The 23950-nt window shown below is 34.6% G+C and overlaps 1 protein-coding gene across 1 annotated transcript in view; it reads left to right on the top strand.

Annotated features, from left to right (window-relative positions):
• The window catches only part of CNTLN (centlein), a 284413-nt gene that overhangs the window by 66679 nt on the left and 193784 nt on the right, over window positions 1-23950 (top strand). Inside the window, exons 4-6 of the mRNA XM_045562693.1 lie at window positions 4429-4563; window positions 5175-5354; window positions 20952-21089. Of these exons, the coding sequence (XP_045418649.1) occupies window positions 4429-4563; window positions 5175-5354; window positions 20952-21089 (453 nt within the window). The remainder of the gene's footprint in view (window positions 1-4428; window positions 4564-5174; window positions 5355-20951; window positions 21090-23950) is intronic.

The following is a 23950-nucleotide window of genomic DNA, read 5'->3' as shown; positions in this document are numbered from 1 at the left end:
TTTTTCTTGTGTGAATAGAAGAGATGCCTTTCAGGTTCTTTACATGCTGGAACTTGCTGGACTGGAAACCCGAAGTCCCTCCACTGAGGTTTTTTTTTTTTGGTTTGTTTGTTTCTCTGAGTAATATTAAATAGCTCTTATTTAATACTTATAGCTATATAATAGGGTAACAATTGGAATGGTAATTCCTTTAGCTTATTTAAATCTTCACTGTGCATCTAGTCAAATTACTAGAAAGTTACATACATACGCAGTATTTTTTTTTTAGCTGGTTGCAGAAAAACTTTCATAGAAGTGCAGTCTAATAATTAGTGTAAAGAATTGCCATACAACTATTTTTTTTGGTAAGACTACGCTTTAGCTTTCTCATCGTTAGTTATAAAATAATGTAATACAGCTTTCTTCTATTATTGCTCTTGAAAACATGAGTTCTGATAACTTAGTATATTGCATGTAATTACATGATGATTGTTCTTTAACATTATAACCCTTTTGTCTTACCTTCTAGGAAGCTCGTAAGTAATTTTTGGCTCTCCAATTGCAATTAGTTCTCTTATCCTTTCTCCATTTACCATTATTTCAGTTATTGTGGCTTCATTACTGCTTTATTTTTTGTTAAAACTTTCATGTCCATTTTGACAGTAGGTCAGTATAGATAATAAATTAATTATGCTTAAGTATTGCCTGGTAGTGTTTAGGTCTTATACTGCCACCCCCTCTTTCCCCCCACTTCATATTTACTGTTATTCTTTTCTTTCTTTATAGAGTTCTCTTGACCAGGATTTGAATTATTCATTTCATGGCTTATCCATAATAAATTATTTGTTACAGACATACTTTCTCTTGTCACCCCTTATGCTTTATGGTTCCTCTGAGTTCTCTTTGCTGTTTTAGTATCAACTGAAGCCAAATCATTAAGAATGTACTGTACTCCATTCAAAAGGTTTGTTGAAAAAGAATCATAAAGCTTAATTTTAAAATGAACTTTAACTGTATATGCTGTGCTTTCATTATTTAAAGAAGATTATTGAGGGTATATTTTATTAGGAAAATAAGTTGAATTATATAAACTTTTACAAATTTTTGAAAGTTTAATTTCTCAGTCCTCTTCTGTTGTGAGTATATCTTTGTCTTATTTTAATGATTGCAAAATATGATATAAAACTATATTATGCAATATAATTTCAAACATTATCAAAATGTGATAGTTTTAGTCAAGTAATTTATCTTATTATGCGTTTTTTATTTACAAATTAGGTCTGTGTTTTTCCTTGTGAATTACTAAGTTCACTCAAATGCCAAAATTTAAAGTATTCAATAAATCTCATGAAAGGGCTTGATACTGGTGTCATTTATATTGTCAGTGTCTGTTAAGTTTAGCACACTTTAATGGGAAAAACTTTCTAAAACTTAAGTCAGTTGGTCAGTGTTCTCTCCTGGCTAGAGTGTAAATGATATTCAGAATAGACAAGGGATGCTCAAGTTTTGTCATTTCTCCTCTCAAAGGTTAGGCTTATAAATATTTTATAAACAATCTTAATGCTTACATCACTTTATCATTCAGCATCAATCATATCTGTAAGCATTTACTAACGTAGTTTGGGAGACAGTGTGAGTATATAGAGAGATAATTAGCAAAACTATATATGTTATGTGTCAAATGTATAATACAGAAACTACAAAACTTTAGAAATGGCAAGAATTACAAAATACTAGGATAGTTGGGGAAGCTTCATGGAGGAAGCAGAAGTTGAATCTTGAAAGAGGGTAAGACTTAGATAAGAGTAGAAAAATGGACTATAAATTGTGGATGGGCCATTTTTATGCATCTATTTCATATTTGATTGACATCAGATACATTTTGATATGGCCTAATAATTAAAACAGGAAATAAAATTAAAAACTATAGTGAGATACCATTTATACCTACTGGATTTATAAAAAATTCCCAAGCCTGAGTGTTAAGTGTTGGGGATGTAGAGTGATGTGAACTCGTCAAGTGCTTATAGTCTATGACTTAGCAATTTCACCTCTAAGTATATCTAATCTAGAAAATTGTTTTTCAGACTTTTATTACTATGATCCCTACACTGAAAGAAGTACATTTTATTTCATGATAAAATATACACACACAGGAAGTATTAAATATAATAAAAGTTTCATATAATAATAGCTATCCTTACTATGTATAACTAAGGTAAACATCAACAGTGTTTATATTAAATGTGAATTTAATAATATTAAAAGTCCCAAATTAAGCACAAAAAATTTAGGAAATATTTATGAAGTATGTCTGCTTATTTCATAAGTTTATTCTTACGGGCATAGTTTTTTGCTAAGAATCTGTGCACCTCACTTTGATATTTTCTATAATGTTTTACTCCATTTAAAAAAGTGCTGATTGTGGTAACTAAATTGATTTAATGACCCATTACTAGATTGCAAACTGTAGTTTAAGAAATACTGCTTGAGAGAAATTCTTGCTCATGTATATCTGGAGACATGCTTAAGAGTGTTCATAGCAGCATTGTTTGTATACCCCTTTCCCTCACATGGGAGATAATTGAAATACATACTGATGAGACATAAATATAGCATATTTGTATAATGAAATAGTACTGTACATCAAGGTAATTGAACTGCAGCTACATTCATTCTTATAGATGAATTTGGGAACATATATTGAGCAAAAATACCAAGCCACATAATATGTATAGTTTGATTTAATGTATAAGTTCAAAAATAAAGCTAAGCTATATAGTATGTTGAATAGGGGTGTGTGTGTGTGTGTGTGTGTGTAAAGGAAAACAAGAAAAGAAAAGAATCAGAAGAGTTGGAGTGAGCTAGTTATAATGAGAGTGGGCTTGTTATAAAAGCAAGTTCAGCCCCCTCTTACTCTCTCATTGGCTTTTATGCTTAATCTTGCCCTTCTGCCATGGGATGACACAGCATGAAGGTCCTTACCAGATGTCAGCAGCGTACTCTTGAACTCCCTAGCCTCCAGAACTGTGAGCCAAAGAAACTATTGTTTATTAAAAAAAAAAAAAAAAAAAAAATCAGAGTTTCAGGATAGTGGTTACCCTTGGAGGGAATAGGAGGTGAGGGGACATTCAGGAAATTGCAAAGATAATGATAAAGTTGTGTTTCTTGGCTGAATGGTGGTGAGTACAGGGCTGCTCCTTTTATTCTTTTTCTTTCTTCTTTACACACTTATCACAGATTATTTTTGTAAATATTTAGTATCTAAAATATTTTAAAGTAGAATATAAATAAATTAACAGTACAGCTTTAAAAAAGTAGAATATAGGGGATAGTCTCAGTTTATTCCTAAAACTCAATCCACTTTTCATCTGTTTATCCTGAAGTCTTTTGGATAGAGTTTGGTAGGGAGTAAATATGGGAGTACAAAATAAATTGATAATTTGAGATCAGCCTCAGTGATAGATCAGAGATGGAATAAAGGTCTATTGAACATGTTACTTTTAAAACGTGTGTTTCTATCTTGATGTGTCAGACAGATGGTGCTATTGAATATGACTTGTAATAATTATGTCAGGCCAGATAGTACATGCTTAATAAATATTAGTTGAAAGAATGGCTGAGTTGACAAAAGTTGAAGAAGTTTAGGAAAGAGATAGGGTATCAGGATAGGGATTTCAGTTTGAGCATGTTAGCCTGAAGTAGCAGCAGATAATCCAAGTGGAGGTGTCATATAGAAAGCCAGAAGTGTGAGATTGGTGATTGGGAAAGTCAGGGCTGGATTAAGGATTGGATAGCCTTTCAGACAGAGGTAAGACTAGAAGCCAAGAGAGGAGGGTAAATTTTTTGAGAGAAAAAGCTACAAAGAGAAAAAGAGGGAAACTTTAAGGATGAGTCATGGGTACATTTACCAATTAGGTTTCATTTAGGTATCTTTGGCAGTTGAGAAGAATATTCAGTTAAAAATAGTGACAGTCTTAATATTCTGAATATTTTAGTACCAAAGTAAGCTTGTCAGTCATTTTTTATTTTTAAAAATGATGTATACCTTCACAAAATCATAGTTATTTTTCAAAAAATTTTCTAACAAATGACATTCAAATAAGAGAATAATTTTTATTTTAAGCTATAAATACATTTTCTTTAATTAGAATATTTTATAAAATCTTGTTTTTGCTCTTTACATACCTAAATTCTGAAAGTTTGCTTTCTGAGTAGCTTAATATTCGATGTCCAGTTTTTTGTGTGTTCATCATAAATGGGCACCATACTTGTACATTTTAGTTGAAAATTCATGAACATGTCACAGGAAATGAGAATTTGGATTACAGACATTATTATGAAAGCTAGTTAATCCTAACATTAGTAATCATAATCTAAAACCTTTAAAATAAAAATAATTTTTTCTTAAAAATAAAAGCTCACCAATAATTTAAATTTTTTCTGCAGAGAGAATCAGTACTAAAATGGGAAATAAATGACCTTGTAAAACGGAAGATTACAGTAGATGAAGAAAATGCTTGCTTAAGGAAAGAATTCAGTGACTTGGAGAAGAAATTTAAAGATAAAAGTCAAGAAGTTAAGGTGTGTTGACTTGTACATAGTTTTGTAGGACTGTTGCTTTGAAGTCCTGCTTTAAGCTTTGTCAGCCTTTGTGGCACAGGAAGTGACAGGCTTGGAGGAAAAATTGCCTTAGGCTCTGCTCTACCATACAGTTTTTCACATGCAGAAACTCTGATAAAGATGCTTTAAAGCTAGAACTCCAAGCTTTATAACTTTCAGATAAATAGTTAATGATGGAAATGGAGCTAAGAAAGTAGGAGTGTGAATATGTGGCTTCTTGTAATTAGATTCTGATGGGACTGGCATTATTAATTGATAAAACCCAGGTCTGGGAGGATATGTCTGTGTGGGTCTCAAAAATAGCTGGGGACAGCATCAAAGGCAGCTTGATCAATTAATGGGCTCTTTGCAAATGTGTACTCATCAAAGCTGTCATCTAGTGAAAAAATATGACCCATCCACCTGCATGAAAAGAGGCCAATAAAAGTACACAGGTGACCTTGGCTATCAAATATAGAAGAAGCTGCTGTGAGGGTAAAACTGCACTGTTTATATTTGCTGATTAGTTCTCACTTTTTTGTTTGTTTTTTTTTGTTTGTTTGTTTATTGGCCCTTGTGGTACTGTTCTACAGGACACTAAGGAGTATGTTCAGAATAAAGAAGAACAAAACAGACTAGTTATAAAAAATCTAGAGGAGGAAAATGAGAAATTAAGTACCCGCTGCACTGACCTGCTAAATGACCTGGAGAAACTGAGGAAGCAGGAAGCACATTGGAGAAAAGAAAAATACAGCATTGATGCAAAAATAAAGGTATACAACAAGAATGGAATCCACGCTACTATTTTGGATCTAACTTCTTATAGGAAGTTTAATACATGTTATTTTCTTTAAATAACAAGTTATATATTCACATCCACCAGTGGGGACTAGCATTAATTTATATTCTTTCACTTAAGACCCACAGCTTTTTAAAAATTGATGTTGCAAAGCAGGAAACTGACTTCAAATAGTTATCCTAAAATGTAATCATTAAAAAATAAAGGCTATTGCATTTTGAAATAAAATGTATTTTGAAAAAACATATTTAGAATCATGGGTTTTTACTTTTTTCAATTAAGGTTTAAATTTATAATTATAGCTAGAATTGATTGCAATATAATATTGACTTTATTTTCTAGGTCCTTTAAAAAATAAAGTATAAAAAAACACTAAACAAAAATACTCATACGGTTCTAAGATGGTGCTTTCTTTAGCTTTAAAGGCCCTCATTCATAATAAAATTTTATTTTTATAGAAGATAAAAGTTATAACCAATCTTTATAATATTCTTACATTTTCTTTTTTAAGACTAAATGAAGCAGTGGGTTCTTATATCCTTTTTGATCAGCATTTTTCAAAATAATACTTTTTTGTGGCATTCTCTTTGTCTTGAGAAGGTTTTTGCTCATTTCTTTTCTTACCACACTTAGGTTCTTTTTACCATATATTTTGTTGAAAAGGCCAGAAACAAATTTTGGTGCTAGTAAATAGGTATATGCAGATAAAAAGAAAAAATATATATATAATTCATGTGTATATATAGCTATTCAACAAATATAAACAGTTGGCCCTTCATATCCACAGGTTCTGCATTGGTGGAGTCAGCCAAATGTGGGTCAAAAGTATTTGGAAAAAAACAATAAAAAAATAACAATATAACAATAAAAATTAATACTAACAAAAATATAGTATAACAACTACTTACATTGTATTAGGTACTATAAGTAATCTAGAGATGGTTTAAAGTATATAGGAGGATGTGTGTAGGTTCTATGCAAATATTATACTGTGCCATTTCTATAAGGGACTTGAGCATCTGTAGATTTTGGTATGTGTAGGGGGTCCTGGAACCAATCCTCTTTGGATGACTGTAGTATATATGGATGTGTGTGTGTGTGTGTGTGTGTGAATGTGTGCATGAATTTCTAAGTTAGAGGAGAAAGATTTGTCTTTCTGATTGTGTAAATCAATCCATTGCAGATATTTGAGCGAATATCTTAAATCTCTTAGTGCACAATCAGGGAATGACTGAACCTGAGCCATTAAGAGAATTGAATTCTGGTGCATTTGTTTTCTTAATTTTTGTATCAGTTTCTGCTTCCCTTTACATCCTTTAAACAATTTGGGAGTGTGATAAGGGTAAGTGGTACTTGTGTTAATTCACATTTATGTGATTAGTTGGTGATAATTTTTATTTCCTTATTTATGTCATTCAAATAATCAATTCTGTGATTTGCTGTGACTTTTAATTCTGTGACTTTTTTCTCTTGAGGTGTTTGTCTTTTTCTTATTGATTTGTAAGCATTCTTTATTTATTTTGCATACTAATGCTTTGTTATATATATTACAAACATACCTTCTGTTTTGTGAAACTTGAGTAAGGTGAATTGAACTTTCAAAAGTTTGTGAGTCAATTTTATTGAGTCAATTTTATTATTATGTTTTCTTCGTAATGTTTTTGCTTTAGGAGTTTTATATGATAAAGTTTTCTCTGCCCCAAAGTTTTTAATCATTTTTGGGTATGATGTTCCACATCATTTACTCAATAGTTTATTGACTTGTGATGCAATCTCTCTCACATCTCCAAATTTCCTTGTGTGTATGGGTTTGTTTCCTATTATTTTCGTGGTTTTAGGTATTGTAGTTATAAAATTTGACTCACTGTTTGGTAGGGAAGTCTACCGTTTTCTTTTTATTTCCTTTTTTTTTTTTGAGACACAAGCTTGCTCTATTGCCCAGGCTGGAGTGCAGTGCTATAGTCATAGCTCACTGTAGTCTCAAACTTCTGAGCTCCAGTGATCCTCTCACCTCACCCTCCTGAGTAGCTAGAAGTACAGGTGCATACCACCATGCCTGTCTGAGTTTTTAATTTTTTTTTTTTTTTTTTTTTGTGGAGACAAGGTCTCATTTTGTTGCCTAAGCTGGTCTTGAACTCCTGGCCTCAAGTGATTCTCCCACCTCAACCTCCCAAAGCGCTGGGATTACAGGCATTGGTCACTGTGCCTGGCTGGAAGTCTAGTTTTTTATTTTCTTTGTTAGTCATGAGCCGTATATGTGTCCTTGATTAGGTTATAATACTAAGAATCATTTTTATTAGTGTTAGTGAAATGTCAAAAAGCAGATTGGAACCACATTTAATTTATGAATTAATTTTGAGAGAATTGTGATCCTACCATCCATGAATGTATAGTAAGAATTTGTAACTTCCTCTAAAATGGCATTGCCCACTTCTATTAGATTTATTCCTAGCTATAAATATTATTGTAAATAACATTGTATTATAGTAAGTAATATATTTTCTATTATATTTTAAAATTGATTATTTCTGAAATACAGGAATGTTATTGATTTCTTTTGAGCTTTTATTCAACAGTTTTCTCCAGCTGTCTAGTTCTAATATGATCAACATTCTTTTTGATTTTTCTAAGTTACACAATTATGTTTTCTGTCAATAAGAAAACCTTTTCTTCTTCTTTCCTTTTTGAAAAGCTTTATTGGAGGGACTATAACTGACGTGCCAAATGTTTCATCTATTTAAAGTATAGAATTCAATGGTTTTTAGTTTATGCACAAAGTTGATAAATAATCACCATAATCAAGTTTGGAACATTTTCATCACTCCAAAAGGAAACCCTGTACCGTTTAATCTGTCTTTCATTGCAGGGGTTCAGCCATGAACCTTGCCATAGATAAGGAAAAGGTACTAATTTTTTTCCCTACATATGCATATATTTTAATTTCTCTTAGATATATACTTAAGAGTGAGATTATTGGGTCATATAGTAACTCTGTTTTTAAGCTTTTGAGGAACCTCAGCCTGTTTTCCAAAGCAGCTGCACCATTTTATATTGTAAATAGCTGTCTGTGAAGGTTTTGATTTCTCTAAGTCAACAATTGTTATTGTCTGCTTTTTTTTATTATAGCCATCCTCATGAGTGTGAAATGATATCTTATTGTAGTTTTGATTTGTATTTTCTTTATGGCTAATGATGTGTTGAGCATCTTTTCATGTATTATTGGCCATTTATATATCTTTGGAAAAATGTCTATATAAATCCTTTGCTTATATACTGGATGCAGATCTATAAATTGAAACTATTCTCTTCAATTTTGGATGTTATTTTTGATTCCTTTTTTTTTTGTTTTTAATTAGAGACAGTCTCTCACTCTGTCACCCAGGCTGGAGTGCAGTGGCCTGATCATACCTCACTATGATCTCAAACTTCTGAGCTCAAATGATCCTCCCAAGTAGCCAGGACTATAGGCATGTGCCACTGCACCCAGCCTTGATGGTGTTCTTTAAAACACACAAGTTTTTCATTTTGATGACATTTTATTAATTTGCCTTTTTTTTGGTGTTGCTTGTGCTTTTGGTGTCATATTTAAGAAATCATTGCCTAATCAAAGGTTATGAATATTGACAACTATGTTTTCTTCTAAGAGTTTTATGGTTTTATGTCTTACGTTCTTATTTTTAGTTAGCTTTTGAATATGGTGTGAAATATGAATCCAACCTCTTTCTTTTGCATATGTTATTCAGTTGTTATAGTACCATTTGTTGAAAAGATTATTTATTCTTTTCCCCACTGAATTTTTTTGGCACCTTTATTGAATATCAGTTGGCTATAATTGTAAGGGTTTAGACCGAAATTCTGTTCCTTTGATCTATATGCATCTATCCTTATGCCTGTACCATGCTGTCTTAATTGTTACAGATTTGTAGCAAGTTTCGAAATTGGAATGTATGTGTCCTCCAAATTTACTCTTCTTTTTCAAGATTGGCTGTTCTGGGTCTCTTGCATTTTCATATGAATTTTAGAATCAGCTTTTCTGTTTTTGCAAAAAAGCCAGCTGAGATTTTGATAGAGATTGCATTGAATCACTAGATCAATTTGGGGAGTATTATCATCTTAATAATATTAAGTCTTCTGATCCATCAACATATGATTTCCTTCATTTATTTAATCTTCTTTAATTTCTTTCCAGTTTTATAGTTTTCAGAGTATAAGTTTTTACTTCTTTAGGTAAATGTATTCATAATATTTTATTTTTGATGCTATTATAATTGTAATTGTTTCTTTTTTTATTTCAGCATATTATGGGGGTACAGAAGTTTAGGTTATGTATATTGCCCATGCATAATTGTTTCTTAATTTTAATATTAGATCATGTGTTCCTAGTTTATGGATATAGAATTTTTGTATATTGATCTTGTATACTGCAACTTTTCTGAACAGGTTTACTAATTCTAATAATTTTTTAGTAAATTCCTTAAGACTTTCTGCATATTATATTATGACACCTGCAAATAGAGATAGTTTTACTTCTTCCTCTCCAATCTGGTTGCTTTTTATTGCATGTAGTTTATATTGCCCTGGCTAGAACCTCTGGTACAATGTTGAATAGAAAAGGAGAGAGTAGACATCATGTCTTTTTCCTGATCTCATCTCTGATCTCTCTCTCACCTCTAATTTCATCTCTGATTTTAGTTACTTGCATCTTTCTCTTTTTTTTCTCAGTCTAACTAAAGGTTTGTCAATTTTATTGGTCTTTTCAAAGAATCAAATTTGCTTTAATTGATTCTCTCTATTGTTTTTTATTCCCCTTTTTAAAATTTCCACTCTCATCTTTATTTCCTTCTATGTTTGGGTTTAGTTTGCTATTCTGTTTCTAGTTTCTCAAGATACAAAGTTAGGTTATTAATTTGAAATACACCTTTTTTAAAAAATGTAGGCATTTATAGCTACAAATTTCCTTCTGAACAACTGCTTTTGCTGCAAGCTGTAAATTTGGGTATGTTATGTTTTCGTTTTTACTCATCTAGAAATATTTTATAACTCCCTTTTGATTTCTTCTTTAATCCATTGGTTGTTTGAGTGTGTAGTTTAATTTCCACATATCTGTGGATTTTTCTCTTTTCCTTCTGCTGTTAATTTCTAGTTTGATCCCATTGTGTTCAGAAAAGACATTCTGTCCTGTGGAATGTTCCATGTGTACATGAGAAGAATGTGTATTCTGCTGTTTTGGGGTATTATTAATAGGCTTTTTAGGTGTATTGTATTGTTTCAGACCTCTATATACTTACTGACCTTCACCTCAGATGTTTTATCTATTATTTAAAGTGGAGTATTGAATCTCCAACTATTATAGAATTTTCTATTTCTCCCTTCATTTTTTAGTTGTTTGCTTTCTATACTTTGGGCTCTGTTGTTTGGTGCATATGTGTTTGCAATTGTTTTATCTCCTTGATGAATTGATTGTTTGATCAATATATTTTGTTCTCTTTTCTCTCTCATAACAGTTTTTGACTTAAAGTCTATTTTTTTCTGATATTATATCTGCCTCAGCTGTCTTTTGATTACTACATGCATGGCATATCTTTTTCAATCCTTTTACTTTTAACCTATTTGTGTTTTTGGATTTCTGTAGTTATATGTTTTCTTTATCCTTTCTGCCAATCTCTCTTTTTTTGAGTGGAGAGTTTAATCCATTTCCATTTAATTACTAATATGGAAGAACTAACTTCTGCCATTTTCTTATTTTTTCTCTGTATACATTACATTTTCTCTGTATATATTACATCTTTTTTGTACATTATTTCTTCTATTGTTGCTTTTCTTTATGTTTAGTTGATTTTTTGTAGTGACACATTTTGATTACTTTTTAATTTTTTTGGTATATATTTTATTGATATTGTCTTTGTGGTTATCATTGGAGATTACATATATCATCCTAAACTTACAGCAGTCTAATTTGATTTGATACCAGATATCTTTAATAACATAAAATCTCTGCTTCTATATAGCTCTGTAGCTTTACTTTATGTGATTGTTGTCACAAATTGTATCTTTATCCATTGTGTGCTCAGGGACATAAATTTATAAATATTTTATATATTTGCCTTTGAAATCATGTAGGAAATAAAAAGTAGAGTTAGAAACCAAACATATAACAACACTGACTTTTATGTGTGCCCACATATTTACCCTTACTGCAGATAATTTTTTTTTTGAGACAAAGTCTCTTGTCACCTGGGCTAGGGTGTAGTGGCATCATCATAGCTTACTGCAACCTCAAACTCCTGGGCTCAAGTGATTCTTCTGCCTCAGTATCCCTAGTAGCTGGGACTACGGGTGCATGCCACTATGCCTGGAAATTTTTCTATGTTTTGTAGAGATGGGGGTCTCACTCTGTTGCCCAGATTTGAGTGCAATGGTGTGATCACAGCTGAGTGTAACCTTGAGCTCCTGGGTTCAACTGATCTTCCCACTTCAGGCTCTGAGTAGCTGGAACAACAGATGTGCTCCACCACACCCAGCTAAGTTTTTAAAATTATTTTTTGTAGAAACAAGTTCTCACTATGTTGCCCAGGCTGGTCTTGAACTGGCCTCAAGCAGTCCCCCTGGCCTTGGCCTCCCAAAGTGCTGAGATTACAGGCATGAGCCACTGTACCTGACCCCTTTTATTCCTATATAATGTCCTTCTTTGTTATAATAGAGTTTGATTTAATGTCTGCTTTTAGTTTTGTTTTGGGATTATTTTTTAATTTCAAAATATTAAGGAGGTTACAAGTATTTTTATTATGTAGAATCTTCTATAATGCGTAAGTCAGGGCTTTTGGTGTGCCCATCTCCAGATCATATCTTAATGGGCACCTGTGTTAGGTGCATATATGGGCACATACCTTAATGGGCACCTGTGTTAGGTGCATATATATTTAGGATTGTTGTATCTTGTTGAATTGATCCCTTTACTGTTATAAGATGACCATCTTTTCTTTTTTCATCATTGTTAATTTAAAGTTTATTTTATCAGATACAAGAATGGCTACACTTGCTCACTTTTGGTTTTCATTTTCATGGAATATTTTTTTAATCCCTTTACCTTGAGTCTGTATGAGTCCTTGTGAATTAGATGTGTTTCCTGGAGATAGCAGATACTTAGGTTGTGTATTTTCTTCCATTCAGCCAGTCTGTGTCTTTTAAGAGGGGCATTCAGACTGTTCACATTAAGTGTTAATACTGATATGTGGGATGCTATTCTTTTCATCATATTGGATGATACCTGATTGTTTTGTTTTCCTCTGTGCTAGTGTTTTATAGAGCTGTGAGCTCTAACTTTGGGGTATTTTTACACTGGTTGGTGACTATTGTGCTGTCACAGGTATAGTGCACTTTTGAGCATTTCCCATAGGACAGGTCTAGTAGTGACAGATTCCCTTAGTGTTTGCTTGTCTGGGAAAGACTTCATTTCTCCTTCATTTTTGAAACTTAGTTTAGCAGGTTACAAATTCTTGGCTGATAGCTATTTTAAGGAGACTAAAGATAGGACCAAATTCCTTTCTGGCTTTTAAGATTTCTCTTGAGAAATCTGCTCTTAGTCTAATGGGTTTTCCCTTGTAAGTTACTTGATGTTTTCACCTCATAGGTCATAGGAGTTCCTTTGTGTTGACGTTGGCCAGGCTGATGACTATATGCCATGGTGATTCCCTTTTTGCAACAAATCTGTCAGGTTGTTTGTTGAGCTTATTGTATTTGGATGTCTAGATCTCTAGGATCTCTAGCATGAACAGTGAAATTTGCTTAGTTATTCCCTCAAATAGGTTTTCCAGGCCATATTATTTTTCTTCTTTATCCACAGGGATGCCTGTGATTCTTATATTTGGCCATTTTACATAATCCCATATTCCTTATAGACTTTATTCATTCCTCCTGATAATTTGTTCTTTATTTTTGATTGACTGGGTTAATTTGAAACAGTTGTCTTCAAGCTCTGAAATTCTTTCTTCTGCTTGGTCTAGTCTACCCTTAAAGCTATCCACTGTTTGTATTTTCCTAAATGAATTTTTCATTTCTGGAAATTCTGGTTTTTTTTAAAAAATATGTTTATCTTTTTTATTCAATTCTTGAATTGTTTTTCTGGTTTCTTTGAGTTAGTTTTCCATTTTCTTGGATTTCATTGAGCTTCCTTTCAATCCATAAATTGGAATTCTTTATCTATCATGTGAGTATTTTCATTTTTGTTGGGATCCAGTTCTAGAGAGCTGTCCCTTCACTCTGATTTTTTATACTTTTGGAGTTCTTGCGCTAATTCCTTCTCATCTGGAGTGGCTGTTACTTCTTGTCTTTGGATTGTCTTCCATTTAGATTGGGCTTTTTAATTTCCCCCACTCCTACCCCATTCTTAAAGGTGTGTCTGTAGCATATGTTGGGTAAGGACTTTTGGCTATGCTGTGGGTACTTTGATGGGGGTCTAGGTTCTGGATGGGTACCTGGTTATAGATACCCTTAATGTGGTGGTTTTCTCAGTTGCTAGTTATTTGTAGGCTCTAGCAGTTGTATACTATGTGTGTTGGCAGATTCCTTGTTTCTGTTGACAAGGGAAAGAGGAAGTCTTTGAAATCCTTTCTCTTTCTCCAGCCCTGTGGTCTTCTTAACAGTGAGAATTATGTTGCAACACCCAGTTTAAACTCTGAGACCGTAGATGGTGTTTGTGGGTGAGAGCCAGCCACAGGCTGTGTGAGTGAGTCTGTAAATGCTGTTATGGGCTGTACAAGTTGTTCTCCCTGCCAGTAGGTGGCACTTGCAAGAAAGAGCCAGCTGTAGTGTTTTTTTCTGGGACCTGTGACCAGCTCTAGTCTATCAGGAGAAGCCTTCAATGGTTCAGGCATAGGGCAGGGCCCTGGAGCTCCCAGGGGATTCCTTGTTCTCCACCACAGTAGAGGTTGATGGAGGAGCAAGCCTAGGAGGGGCTGAGTAAGGTGGACCTGCCTTTAGGCTCCACAAAGGCAGGCATAAGAGCTGTCTGGGCAGGGGCAGGGGTCAAGGGTCTGCTGTCAGGCAGCTGGGTAAAGCCTCCAGGGAGGGATAGAAGTGGCCCTACCAAGCCTGAAAGTCTGCTTGTGGGGGAGGGGCCATCTGGGATTCACAGACTGGCTGTTAGGAGTGGGTTTCACTCTTACCCTCTTGCCCTGTCCTGAGGACTCCTCCTGGCTTCTGGTAGCAAGCTGCAGTCCAAAGTAGCTAAGCTCACCAGCAGTGGCGCCACAGGGTGCCCAGGATCCCACCCCAGACCAAAAGTGCAGCTTTTCTGTGGATGGAGGGGTGATCCACGAGTGTGCTGAGGCTCAGACCCACACTGCTCTCTCCTTTCAATTCTGTCTGGGTGGGCTCCCTTCTCTCCCAAGATTAGTTCACAGATATCTCCTTGGTGCCCCCAGGAAACACTGTCAGTTCCTGGAGATATGGTATCTGGACTGCAGGCCTGCACCCTAGTCCACAAAATTCAATCCCTGACTGTGCCAGGGAAAAGTGTGCTGGTCCCAAGTTTCCTGTGGAGTGCTCAAGAGGGTTTAATGTCCCCTGCTTCAGGGTATTCCCTGCTCTGCTGGAGCAGCTAGGTGAGTAACACTAGTGAGGGCCACCACACAGAGAGCTGATAGTCCTAGCAACCCTTGGTCCACTGCAGTCTTTTTTTTTTTTTTTTTTTTTGAGACAGAGTCTCGCTTTGTTGCCCGGGCTAGAGAGAGTGCCGTGGCATCAGCCTAGCTCACAGCAACCTCAAACTCCTGGGCTTAAGCGATCCTCCTGCCTCAGCCTCCCGAGTAGCTGGGACTACAGGCATGTGCCACCATGCCCGACTAATTTTTTTCTATATATATTTTAGTTGGCCAGCTAATTTGTTTCTATTTTTAGTAGAGACGGGGTCTCGCTGTTGCTCAGGCTGGTCTCGAACTCCTGACCTCGAGCGATCCACCCGCCTCAGCCTCCCAGAGTGCTAGGATTACAGGCATGAGCCACAGCGCATAGCCCACTGCAGCCTTTAAGAGGAAAGGTGAAAGCCCTATTCTCTCTGGGAGCTTCAATATGGTGGATGCACCAACAGAGGGGAAGCAGCAGCTCCTGATAGCTCTGGCGCAATTGTTCCTTGGAGTGCCTCTGCCACTCAGCAGTACTGAGTGGGGGAGAGGAAGGGGAGGAAAACAATCTGAATGGAGGAGAGCTGGCACTCTGATCATCTTTGTCCCTCTCCTGTAAGGCCACCCTCCTGGAATGTCCAAGCTCTGGGATCACACAGATTACTTGGAACCTACCAGCCCATGTGGCCACAGCAGTCTGGGCCAGAGTTGAGAAATGTTTGTGTGGGGACCAGTGACATGAAAACCGGAGGACTGAAGGTCACTGGGGAGGATAAAAGCACACAACGGGTGGAGAAACAGTATGGCATCCACTGCTTTGGGTCTGTGGTGACAGGGAATCACCCCGAGGGGGCTGGCAGCCTGATGCTTCGTTTTCAAGAAGCTCCCAGTTCAGTGGTGGTAGCAGCTTTTGGCCTCATGGCAGTAGAAAAGCTCTTCAGCAGCCTGGGAGCTTGGTGACTACCAGAAGTGTGAGGGGAGGAGAAACAAAACCCCTACCTACCTTTTCCTTGGGACTTGAAGTTTCTCAGAGGTGGATCTCTACTGATGTCCTGCTCCTTCTTGTTCTACTTCACAGCTTCTTCCCGTGAAATCTCTGGTAAGTTCTGGCACTTTTCCCTCAGAATTATACCTGAGCTATGTGTTTTTTCATGTAAAACTTTTTCTTCTTTCTGAGACCATCTGGCGAATGGTCTGTAGTCGGCCATCTTACTCCATGACCATGACTCCTTTATGTCTGTTTGTCTGATATTGGTATAACCACTCCCGGTGTTTTTGGTTACCATTTTCATGGAATATAATTTCTATCTTTTCATTTTCAAGTTAGGTTTGTCCTAAGATCTAAAGTGATCTTCTTGTCAATAGTGTATAATTGGATCCTGTTTGATACTTAAAAAAATCTGTATAACCAATCTATGTCTTTTGATTGGGGAGCTTAATCTATTTATGTTTACAGTATTCACTGATGCAAAAGGAGTTACTTTTGTTGTTTTTTACATGTCTTGTAGCATTTTGTTTCTATTTTCCTTTCTTACTGGCTTGTTTTGTGTTTTGTTGATTTTTTTTCTTTTTATTTCAGCATATTACTGGGGTACTAAATGTTTAGGTTACATGTATTGCCCTTGCTCCACCCAAGTCAGAGCTTCAAGACTGTCCATTCCCCAGCCAGTGTGCACTGTACCCATTAGGTGTGAATATTTCCATCCGCTCCTCCTCACCCTAACCTGTGCAACACCTGAAGAATGTTACTAATATGTGTGCACATAAATGTTGATCACTTAATACCAATTTGATAGTGACTACACGTGGAGTTTATTTTTCCATTCCTGTGATACTTAGTAGAATGGGCACCAGCTCTATCCAGGATAATACAAGAGGTGCTAGATCACCGTTGTTTTTTGTGGCTGAGTAGAATTCCATGGTATATACATATATCACATTTTATTAATCCAATCATGTATTGATGGGCACTTTGGTTGTATGTACATCTTTGCAATTGTGAATTGTGCTGCTGTAAACATTCTAGTGCAGATGTCTTTTTTACAGAATGTCTTTTTCTTCTTTGGGTAGATGCCCAGTAATGGGATTGCTGGGTCAAATGATAGTTCTGCTTTTAGCTTTTTGAGGTTTTGCTAGTTTGCAGTCCCACCAGCAGTGTATGAGTGTTCCAATCTCTCCACATCTACGCCAACATTTATTGTTTTGGGACTTATTGATAAAAGCCATTCTCACTGGATTTAAATGATATCTCATGGTTTTGATTTGCATTTCCCTGATGATTAGAGATGTTGAGCATTTTTTCATATGTTTGTTGGCCATTAGTCTGTCTTCTATTGAAAAGTTTTTGTTCATGTCCCTTGCGCACTTTTTAAGGAGGTTGTTTGATTTTTTTCTTGCTGATTTTTGTGAGTTCTATATAGATTCTAGTTATCAGCCCTTTATCAGATGTGTAGCATGCAAATATTTTCTCCCATTCTGTAGGTTGTCTGTTTGCTCTTGTGGTAGTTTTCTTTGCTGTGCAGAGGCTTTTCAATTTGATTAGGACCCATTTATTTATTTTTGTTGCTGCTATGATTGCTTTATTTTATTTTATTTTATTTTCTTATTTCAGCATATTGTGGGGGAACAAAAGTTTAGGTTACATATATTGCCCTTGCCCCCCACCCTCCCGAGTCAGAGCTTCAAATGTGTCCATCCCCTAGACAGTGCGCATTGCACTCATTATGTATGTATACACCCATCCCCTCCCCCACCCACATCTGCCTGACACCCCATCAATATTATTCCTAAATGTGCTCTTAGGTGATGATCAGTGAAACCAATTTGATGGTGAGTACATGTGGTGCTTATTTTTCCATTCTTGGGATACTTCACTTAGCAGAATGGGTTCCAACTCTTTCCAGGAAAATACAAGAGGTGCCATATCACCATTGTTTCTTATAGCTGAGTAGTACTCCTTGGTATACATATGCCACGTTTTATTAATCCATTCATGTATTGATGGGCACTTGGGTTGTTTCCACATCTTCGCAATTGTGAATTGTGCTACTATAAACATTCGAGTGCAAATGTCTTTTTTATAGAATGTCTTTTGTTCTTTTGGGTAGATGCCCAATAATGGGATTGCTGGATCAAGTGGTAGGTCTACTTGTATCTGTTTAAGGTATCTTCGTATTGCTTTCCACAGAGGTTGCACTAGTTTGCCGTCCCACCAGCAGTGTATTAGTGCTCCTATCTCTCCACATCCACGCCAACATTTATTGTTTTGGGACTTTTTGATAAAGGCCATTCTCACTGGAGATAAGTGATATCTCATTGTGGTTTTGATTTGCATTTCCCTGATGATTAGAGATGTTGAGCATTTTTTCATATGTTTGTTAGCCATTCTTCTGTCTTCTTTTGAAAAGTTTCTATTCATGTCCTTTGCCCACTTTTTGATAGGGTTGTTTGATTTTTTCTTGCTGATTTTCCTGAGTTCTGTATAGATTCTAGTTATCAGCCCTTTTTTGGATGTGTAGCATGCGAAAATTTTTTCCCATTCTGTAGGTTGTCTGTTTGCTTTCATGACAGTTTCTCTGGCTGTGCAGAAGCCTTTTGATTTAATCAGGTCCCATTTATTTATTTTTGTTGTTGCTGTGATTGACTTTGGGGTCTTCTTCATTCTTCTACTTCTTTTGAATTTTTAAATTTAGAATGGATAATAGAGTCAAATGGCTAAAAACTGAATACTATACAGTGGATAACAATGAAAAATTTCACTTTAAATCTGTATTGCTATCAATGAGCCATCCTTCAGAGAGTTGTATTTTTGTTTTGTGCCTTGGGAGCATGACTTTTATAGACCCACCTTAAGCCAGACTCCAGATTTCGAGTTCACTGACCTCCCAAAATGGAAACCCAGGATGGAATTCATCGTGGCTTTAAGACTACTCAGGGGTGCATTTTCCTCCTTTGATTTCTGCCATTCTTTGTTTAGTAATACAAATGAAGTTCTGCTATTTATTTTTTATTTTATTCTAGCAATTTAGGTTTTTCATGAAAATTTTTCTAGGTTTTTAAGCTTATTGGAAAACTTGTTCTAGTATTTTCTCATGACTTAAAAATATCTATTATATCCATCTGAAGCACACAACTGGATGTTTGTCCTCAAACCTATCCCTTTGCTAATCTGCCCTATCATGGTAAATGGAATCTCCACTCACCTGTATGCTCAGGCCATATCCCTGGGAGAGATTTTTGATTCCTATCCTTTTCCTGCTACCCCACAGACAAATTATCAACAGGTCCCGTCATTTCTACCTTCAGAATATATCTTAAATGTGACTCTTCACCACCTCTTTTATGACTTGTCAGGCTACCAACAGTTTTAGTTGGATTATTTCAGTAATTTTTTGATTGATCGTTCTGTGTCTCTTGATACCAACTGTCTTTTTTTTTTCACTTTAGGTGCCATTTTTGTTTCATAATATTTGTCTGTTTTAATATGTTAAATTTATTTATAGTTCTTTTGAAATGATTCCAATATTTGCTAGGATAGTGTTTATTTTCTGTTGTTCACTTTCTTGACTTTCTTTTTGAAGGTTAGATTTTTTTAAGGGTTTGTCCTCTATTTGTCCCTTTCAAGTAATTTTGAGTTTCCTAACACTGTTGGGTCTGGAACTAGATCTTTTTTTGAGTCTGGGGACTCTTGTTTCTTTCTAATATTTGGCATGTCAGGTTCGATGTTGAGATGAGCAGTTTTACCTAGATCCTGTCTGCTGCTTTAAAAATTTCTTTTATGTCTCCAGACCACAGTCACAGGTTTTTGGTTTTTTTTTTTGTCTCTTTTAAAGAGTATGAGAGCTCTTCTACAAGTCCCCCGTTTCATTTTCTGAGTTTGGATTCTTATGCTACGTGTAACAGTACATTTAGTCCCAGCTATCTCTCAGTTGAACATCTAGCCATCTGTAAATATAGTAGGATGCAGAGACAGAAAGTTATTTGCTTAGCTCTCACTTACTACTTTGTGTTTCAGGTCCACTGGCATAGTTATGTCAGGTTTTGAGTGTTTCAAGTTTTAAAAGAAGTCATCTTTTCCTTTCGTTCTTCCTCCCCCCTCCCTCTCTTTCTCCTTTCCTTTCTTCCATCTCCCTTCCCTCCTTCATTTCCTTTCTCCATCTATCTGCCCACCTCTGTATCTATCATTGCTTTTTTGTAAGTAAATGGGAATTTCTAGTGCTTTACCTAAAGCTTCGTATTCACTTTTGGAAATAGTGAATGTATGGTGTTTATGTGTACATAGTCTATTTAGATATAGTATTTACTTAATTCTTCACAAAAATAACTTAATTCTATAATGTATTACTTAAAAATGTATCATCAAACTTTAACATTGTTTCAAAATATAAAAAGATTTAGAGAATGATTAGGAGGAAAAGGGCAACTTTGAAGAATTTTAGGTGAAATTTCACCACAATCCTGAGAACTAAGCATGATATGAGTCTCAAACATTGGAAAACTATTTTGGTGTCTTTGCAGTATTGTCTTTTCTTCTCTGTATCTGTGCGTATGCATTTGAAATGGAGGAAATAATGAAATAAGTAAATGTCTGCCATTTGTTCTGATTAATATTTAAGTAATTGCATTCAGTTTTGTTCACCTAATGAACAACTTTATTGTGCAATAATTTTTAAAATTTTAATAACTGTATTTATACAAATATTTTCAAGCTTATTTGTTTCAAGTTCTTAACTTTCACACCACAAAGCCATGATACTTTTTTAGTTTCTGAAAAAAAATCTGTGACCAATAATAATATAAAAGTTACTGTTTCTGTCAAATTTTTTAAGTGAAAATTAAATGAAAACAGTATGAGTTTTCTCTGTTATTTTGTGAAATAATAACTCTAACAGAATTTTTATTATATTTCATATTTATTATGTTTGATTGTGATATAAGTGCTCTAATTTTAGGACTTTGAAGACAATTTAATTGAAGCAAGGAAAGAAATTGAAGTATCACAGAGTAAATATAATGCCCTATCATTACAGTTGAATAATAAGCAGACTGAACTTATTCAAAAGGATATGGATATTACCCTGGTCAGGCAAGTATATTCAGTTTTTAATTTAACATTATAGAAATGTCATTAGTCATTCAGAATGATAGCATTTATATTTATTACTAACACTCCAAAAAGATAATAATATGTTTTCAATGAGTATATATGTCTATGAATTGAAAATCTGGAATCATAAATATTAAACTGGGAATCAAGGTGTCTACAGTATTGCAAGAGCATGGTCAAAGAATACCCTTGTTTCAGTTTTTAATAAGGACAAAACATACATTAATTGTTTTCTTCTAAAATTTCTAGCTGTGTGTTATATGATATTCATATCGTAATGAACAATGGTAACTGAAAATCACAATTTTGACTTTTAATTTTTTTATGTGCTATATCATTTTAGTTTGTGAAATATTCTTTCTATATCAACATTATTGATTTTATACTACAACTCATAAAGGGAGATTACTTGAAAAAGTAAGCATGATACACATGTGTCTTTAAGTGTTTTGAAAAATGCTAAAACTATTAATTTATTTCATAATTACCTTTTTCAGAAAATGGTGTTAGAATAAATCAATACAGGATTTTTGCTTGGTTCACAGGTTAATATATATGCACATAAATACATACATGTGCATGTATGTATATATGTATGCATACATATGTATGTATATATGTATTTTGGTAGTGCCAGAGCATGAAATTTAAGGTATGCTTCTATAGGTATATGATAAGCTTTGATTGTGTAATTTATTTTAATTTAAATTAGAAAACTTTGGTGCATATGAGATGGGGGATATCATTGCCATTCTAGTACACATAGAGGTGGAGTTCTTTTGGTAAATCTTGGCTGTGAACTTTTCTTTCATGTTAGTGGGCATTGGTAAGGGGGTCAAGTTAGTGCTGTATATCAGGTCCTTCTTATAATTCCATTGGGTAAAATATGGTTTTGTAAATTTAAATATGCCATTATGAATTTAATTTGGATGAGAGACTATCTTAATTGAAGCTAATAAAATTAAAATTAATAAGAACTTTAACAAATTCCTTGTATAACATTTTAAAAACTTTCTTGCCATAAGGGTAAGGAAAAGTATAAACTTCATAGATGATACAGTGGTTGGTATGGCATATCATCTCATAGCGTAATTATTTTTTAAGCCAATAATTTAATGAAGTCAGAAAAGTAATTCTATTTAGAATCTTAGATTTGGAAGAAGTTTAAAAATTATCATTTATTCTTATCTTCTTCCCAATAAGATAGTGTAGCATTTAGTCTTTGTTTGGCACTTTTAGTTTAAAAGTTTCTCATACTTTTGGCCAGCCGCGGTGGCTCATGCCTGTAATCCTAGCACTCTGGGAGGCCGAGGCAGGCGGATCGTTTGAGCTCAGGAGTTCGAGACCAGCCTGAGCAAGAGCGAGACCCTGTCTCTACTAAACATAGAAGGAAATTATACGGACAGCTAAAAATATATATAGAAAAATTAGCCAGGCATGGTGGTGTATGCCTGTAGTCCCAGCTACTCGGGAAGCTGAGGCAGGAGGATTGCCTGAGCCCAGGAGTCTGAGGTTGCTGTGAGCAAGGCTGATGCCATGGGACTCTAGCTTGGGCAAGAGAGTGAGACTCTGTCTCAAAACAAAAAAAAAAAAAAAAAAAAAAAAAAGTTTCTCATACTTTTCAAGATTGTCATTTTCATTTTATATTATTTAAATATTTGAACGTTGTTTTTCATATATTGAAATTTGCCTTTTTACAATTACCACCCTTTATCTTAGTTTTATATTCTGGAGAATCTCAAAAACAATTTATTCTCTGTTCTATAACATATTCCAATGGTAGAAGGTAGTTATCAATGACAACATTTTTTCATTAATCAATTAACAACTTGTATTTCTCATACAAATTCTCCATGTATGTTTCACAAATGTTACATAGTGTTTTAGGTGGCCTTTCTGACTATATTTCATATTGTCAATATTATTCTTAAAATATAGCATCAAGAACTGCACAAAATATTTCAACAAAGACTGTTCCATTTTAGAGCATGATGGTGCTGGGCTATTGGGATGGAACATGTGATCCCTCCTAGGATATGGTGCAATGTTAAGGGTATAAGATTATAATAATTGTGTTTTCCTCTAAATTTTGCCCAAGTTTGTATACTAATAGTATGTTGCAAGAACTATAAGTTACAGTAAATAAGGCAATAATATTCACAGATGCATCTTCTTACACAACAGTAAAAGAATAATAGCTAATGGGTCATGTGTAATTGTAAGAGGTTGATTATTAGGACTCATAAAAGAGGAGGATAGTAGCACAGAGTTGGTAGTTTGGAGCAGAGGACTTTGACTTGAAACCCTCATTATAGGGTAGTAGTTGGGATGTCTGCAGTGTTTCTTCTGAGTTATCTGCATGAAGATTACCTGTTGGATGTACTATGTGTCTCATTTCCTTCATCATTTTTATTTTATGAGGAGGGGGTAGTTATGATGTACCAGTGTCACTTTATTGAATCTGTATGTTGTACTTAAGACACACAAAGATAGTTGTGAAAAAGTGGTATAGGCACTTTCTTAGACTTATTTTTCCTTATCGATAAATGATAGAGTTCACTTAGCTTTGTTTCTGTGTGGATTTGTTCCTTTAAAGTTCATAATCATTCATATTTTATTGAATATTTAATCCATGTCACCCATTGTGCTGTGTGCTGTGAGATATTTTTGTGATTTTTGCTTGGAATTACAGTATAAATAAATAAGTATATACAATCATCCCTCAGTATCTGCAGGGGATTGGCTCCAAGATTCCCTGTGGATACAAAAATCCATGGATACTCATATAAATGGCATAGTATTTGCACATAACTATGCACATCCTCCCATATACTTTATTTATTT

This window comes from Lemur catta, chromosome 10, assembly GCF_020740605.2.
Source record: "Lemur catta isolate mLemCat1 chromosome 10, mLemCat1.pri, whole genome shotgun sequence".
Classification (NCBI taxonomy): domain Eukaryota; kingdom Metazoa; phylum Chordata; class Mammalia; order Primates; family Lemuridae; genus Lemur; species Lemur catta.
Note: the sequence above shows the minus strand (reverse complement) of the source record. Positions and strands in the feature narration are given on the sequence as shown.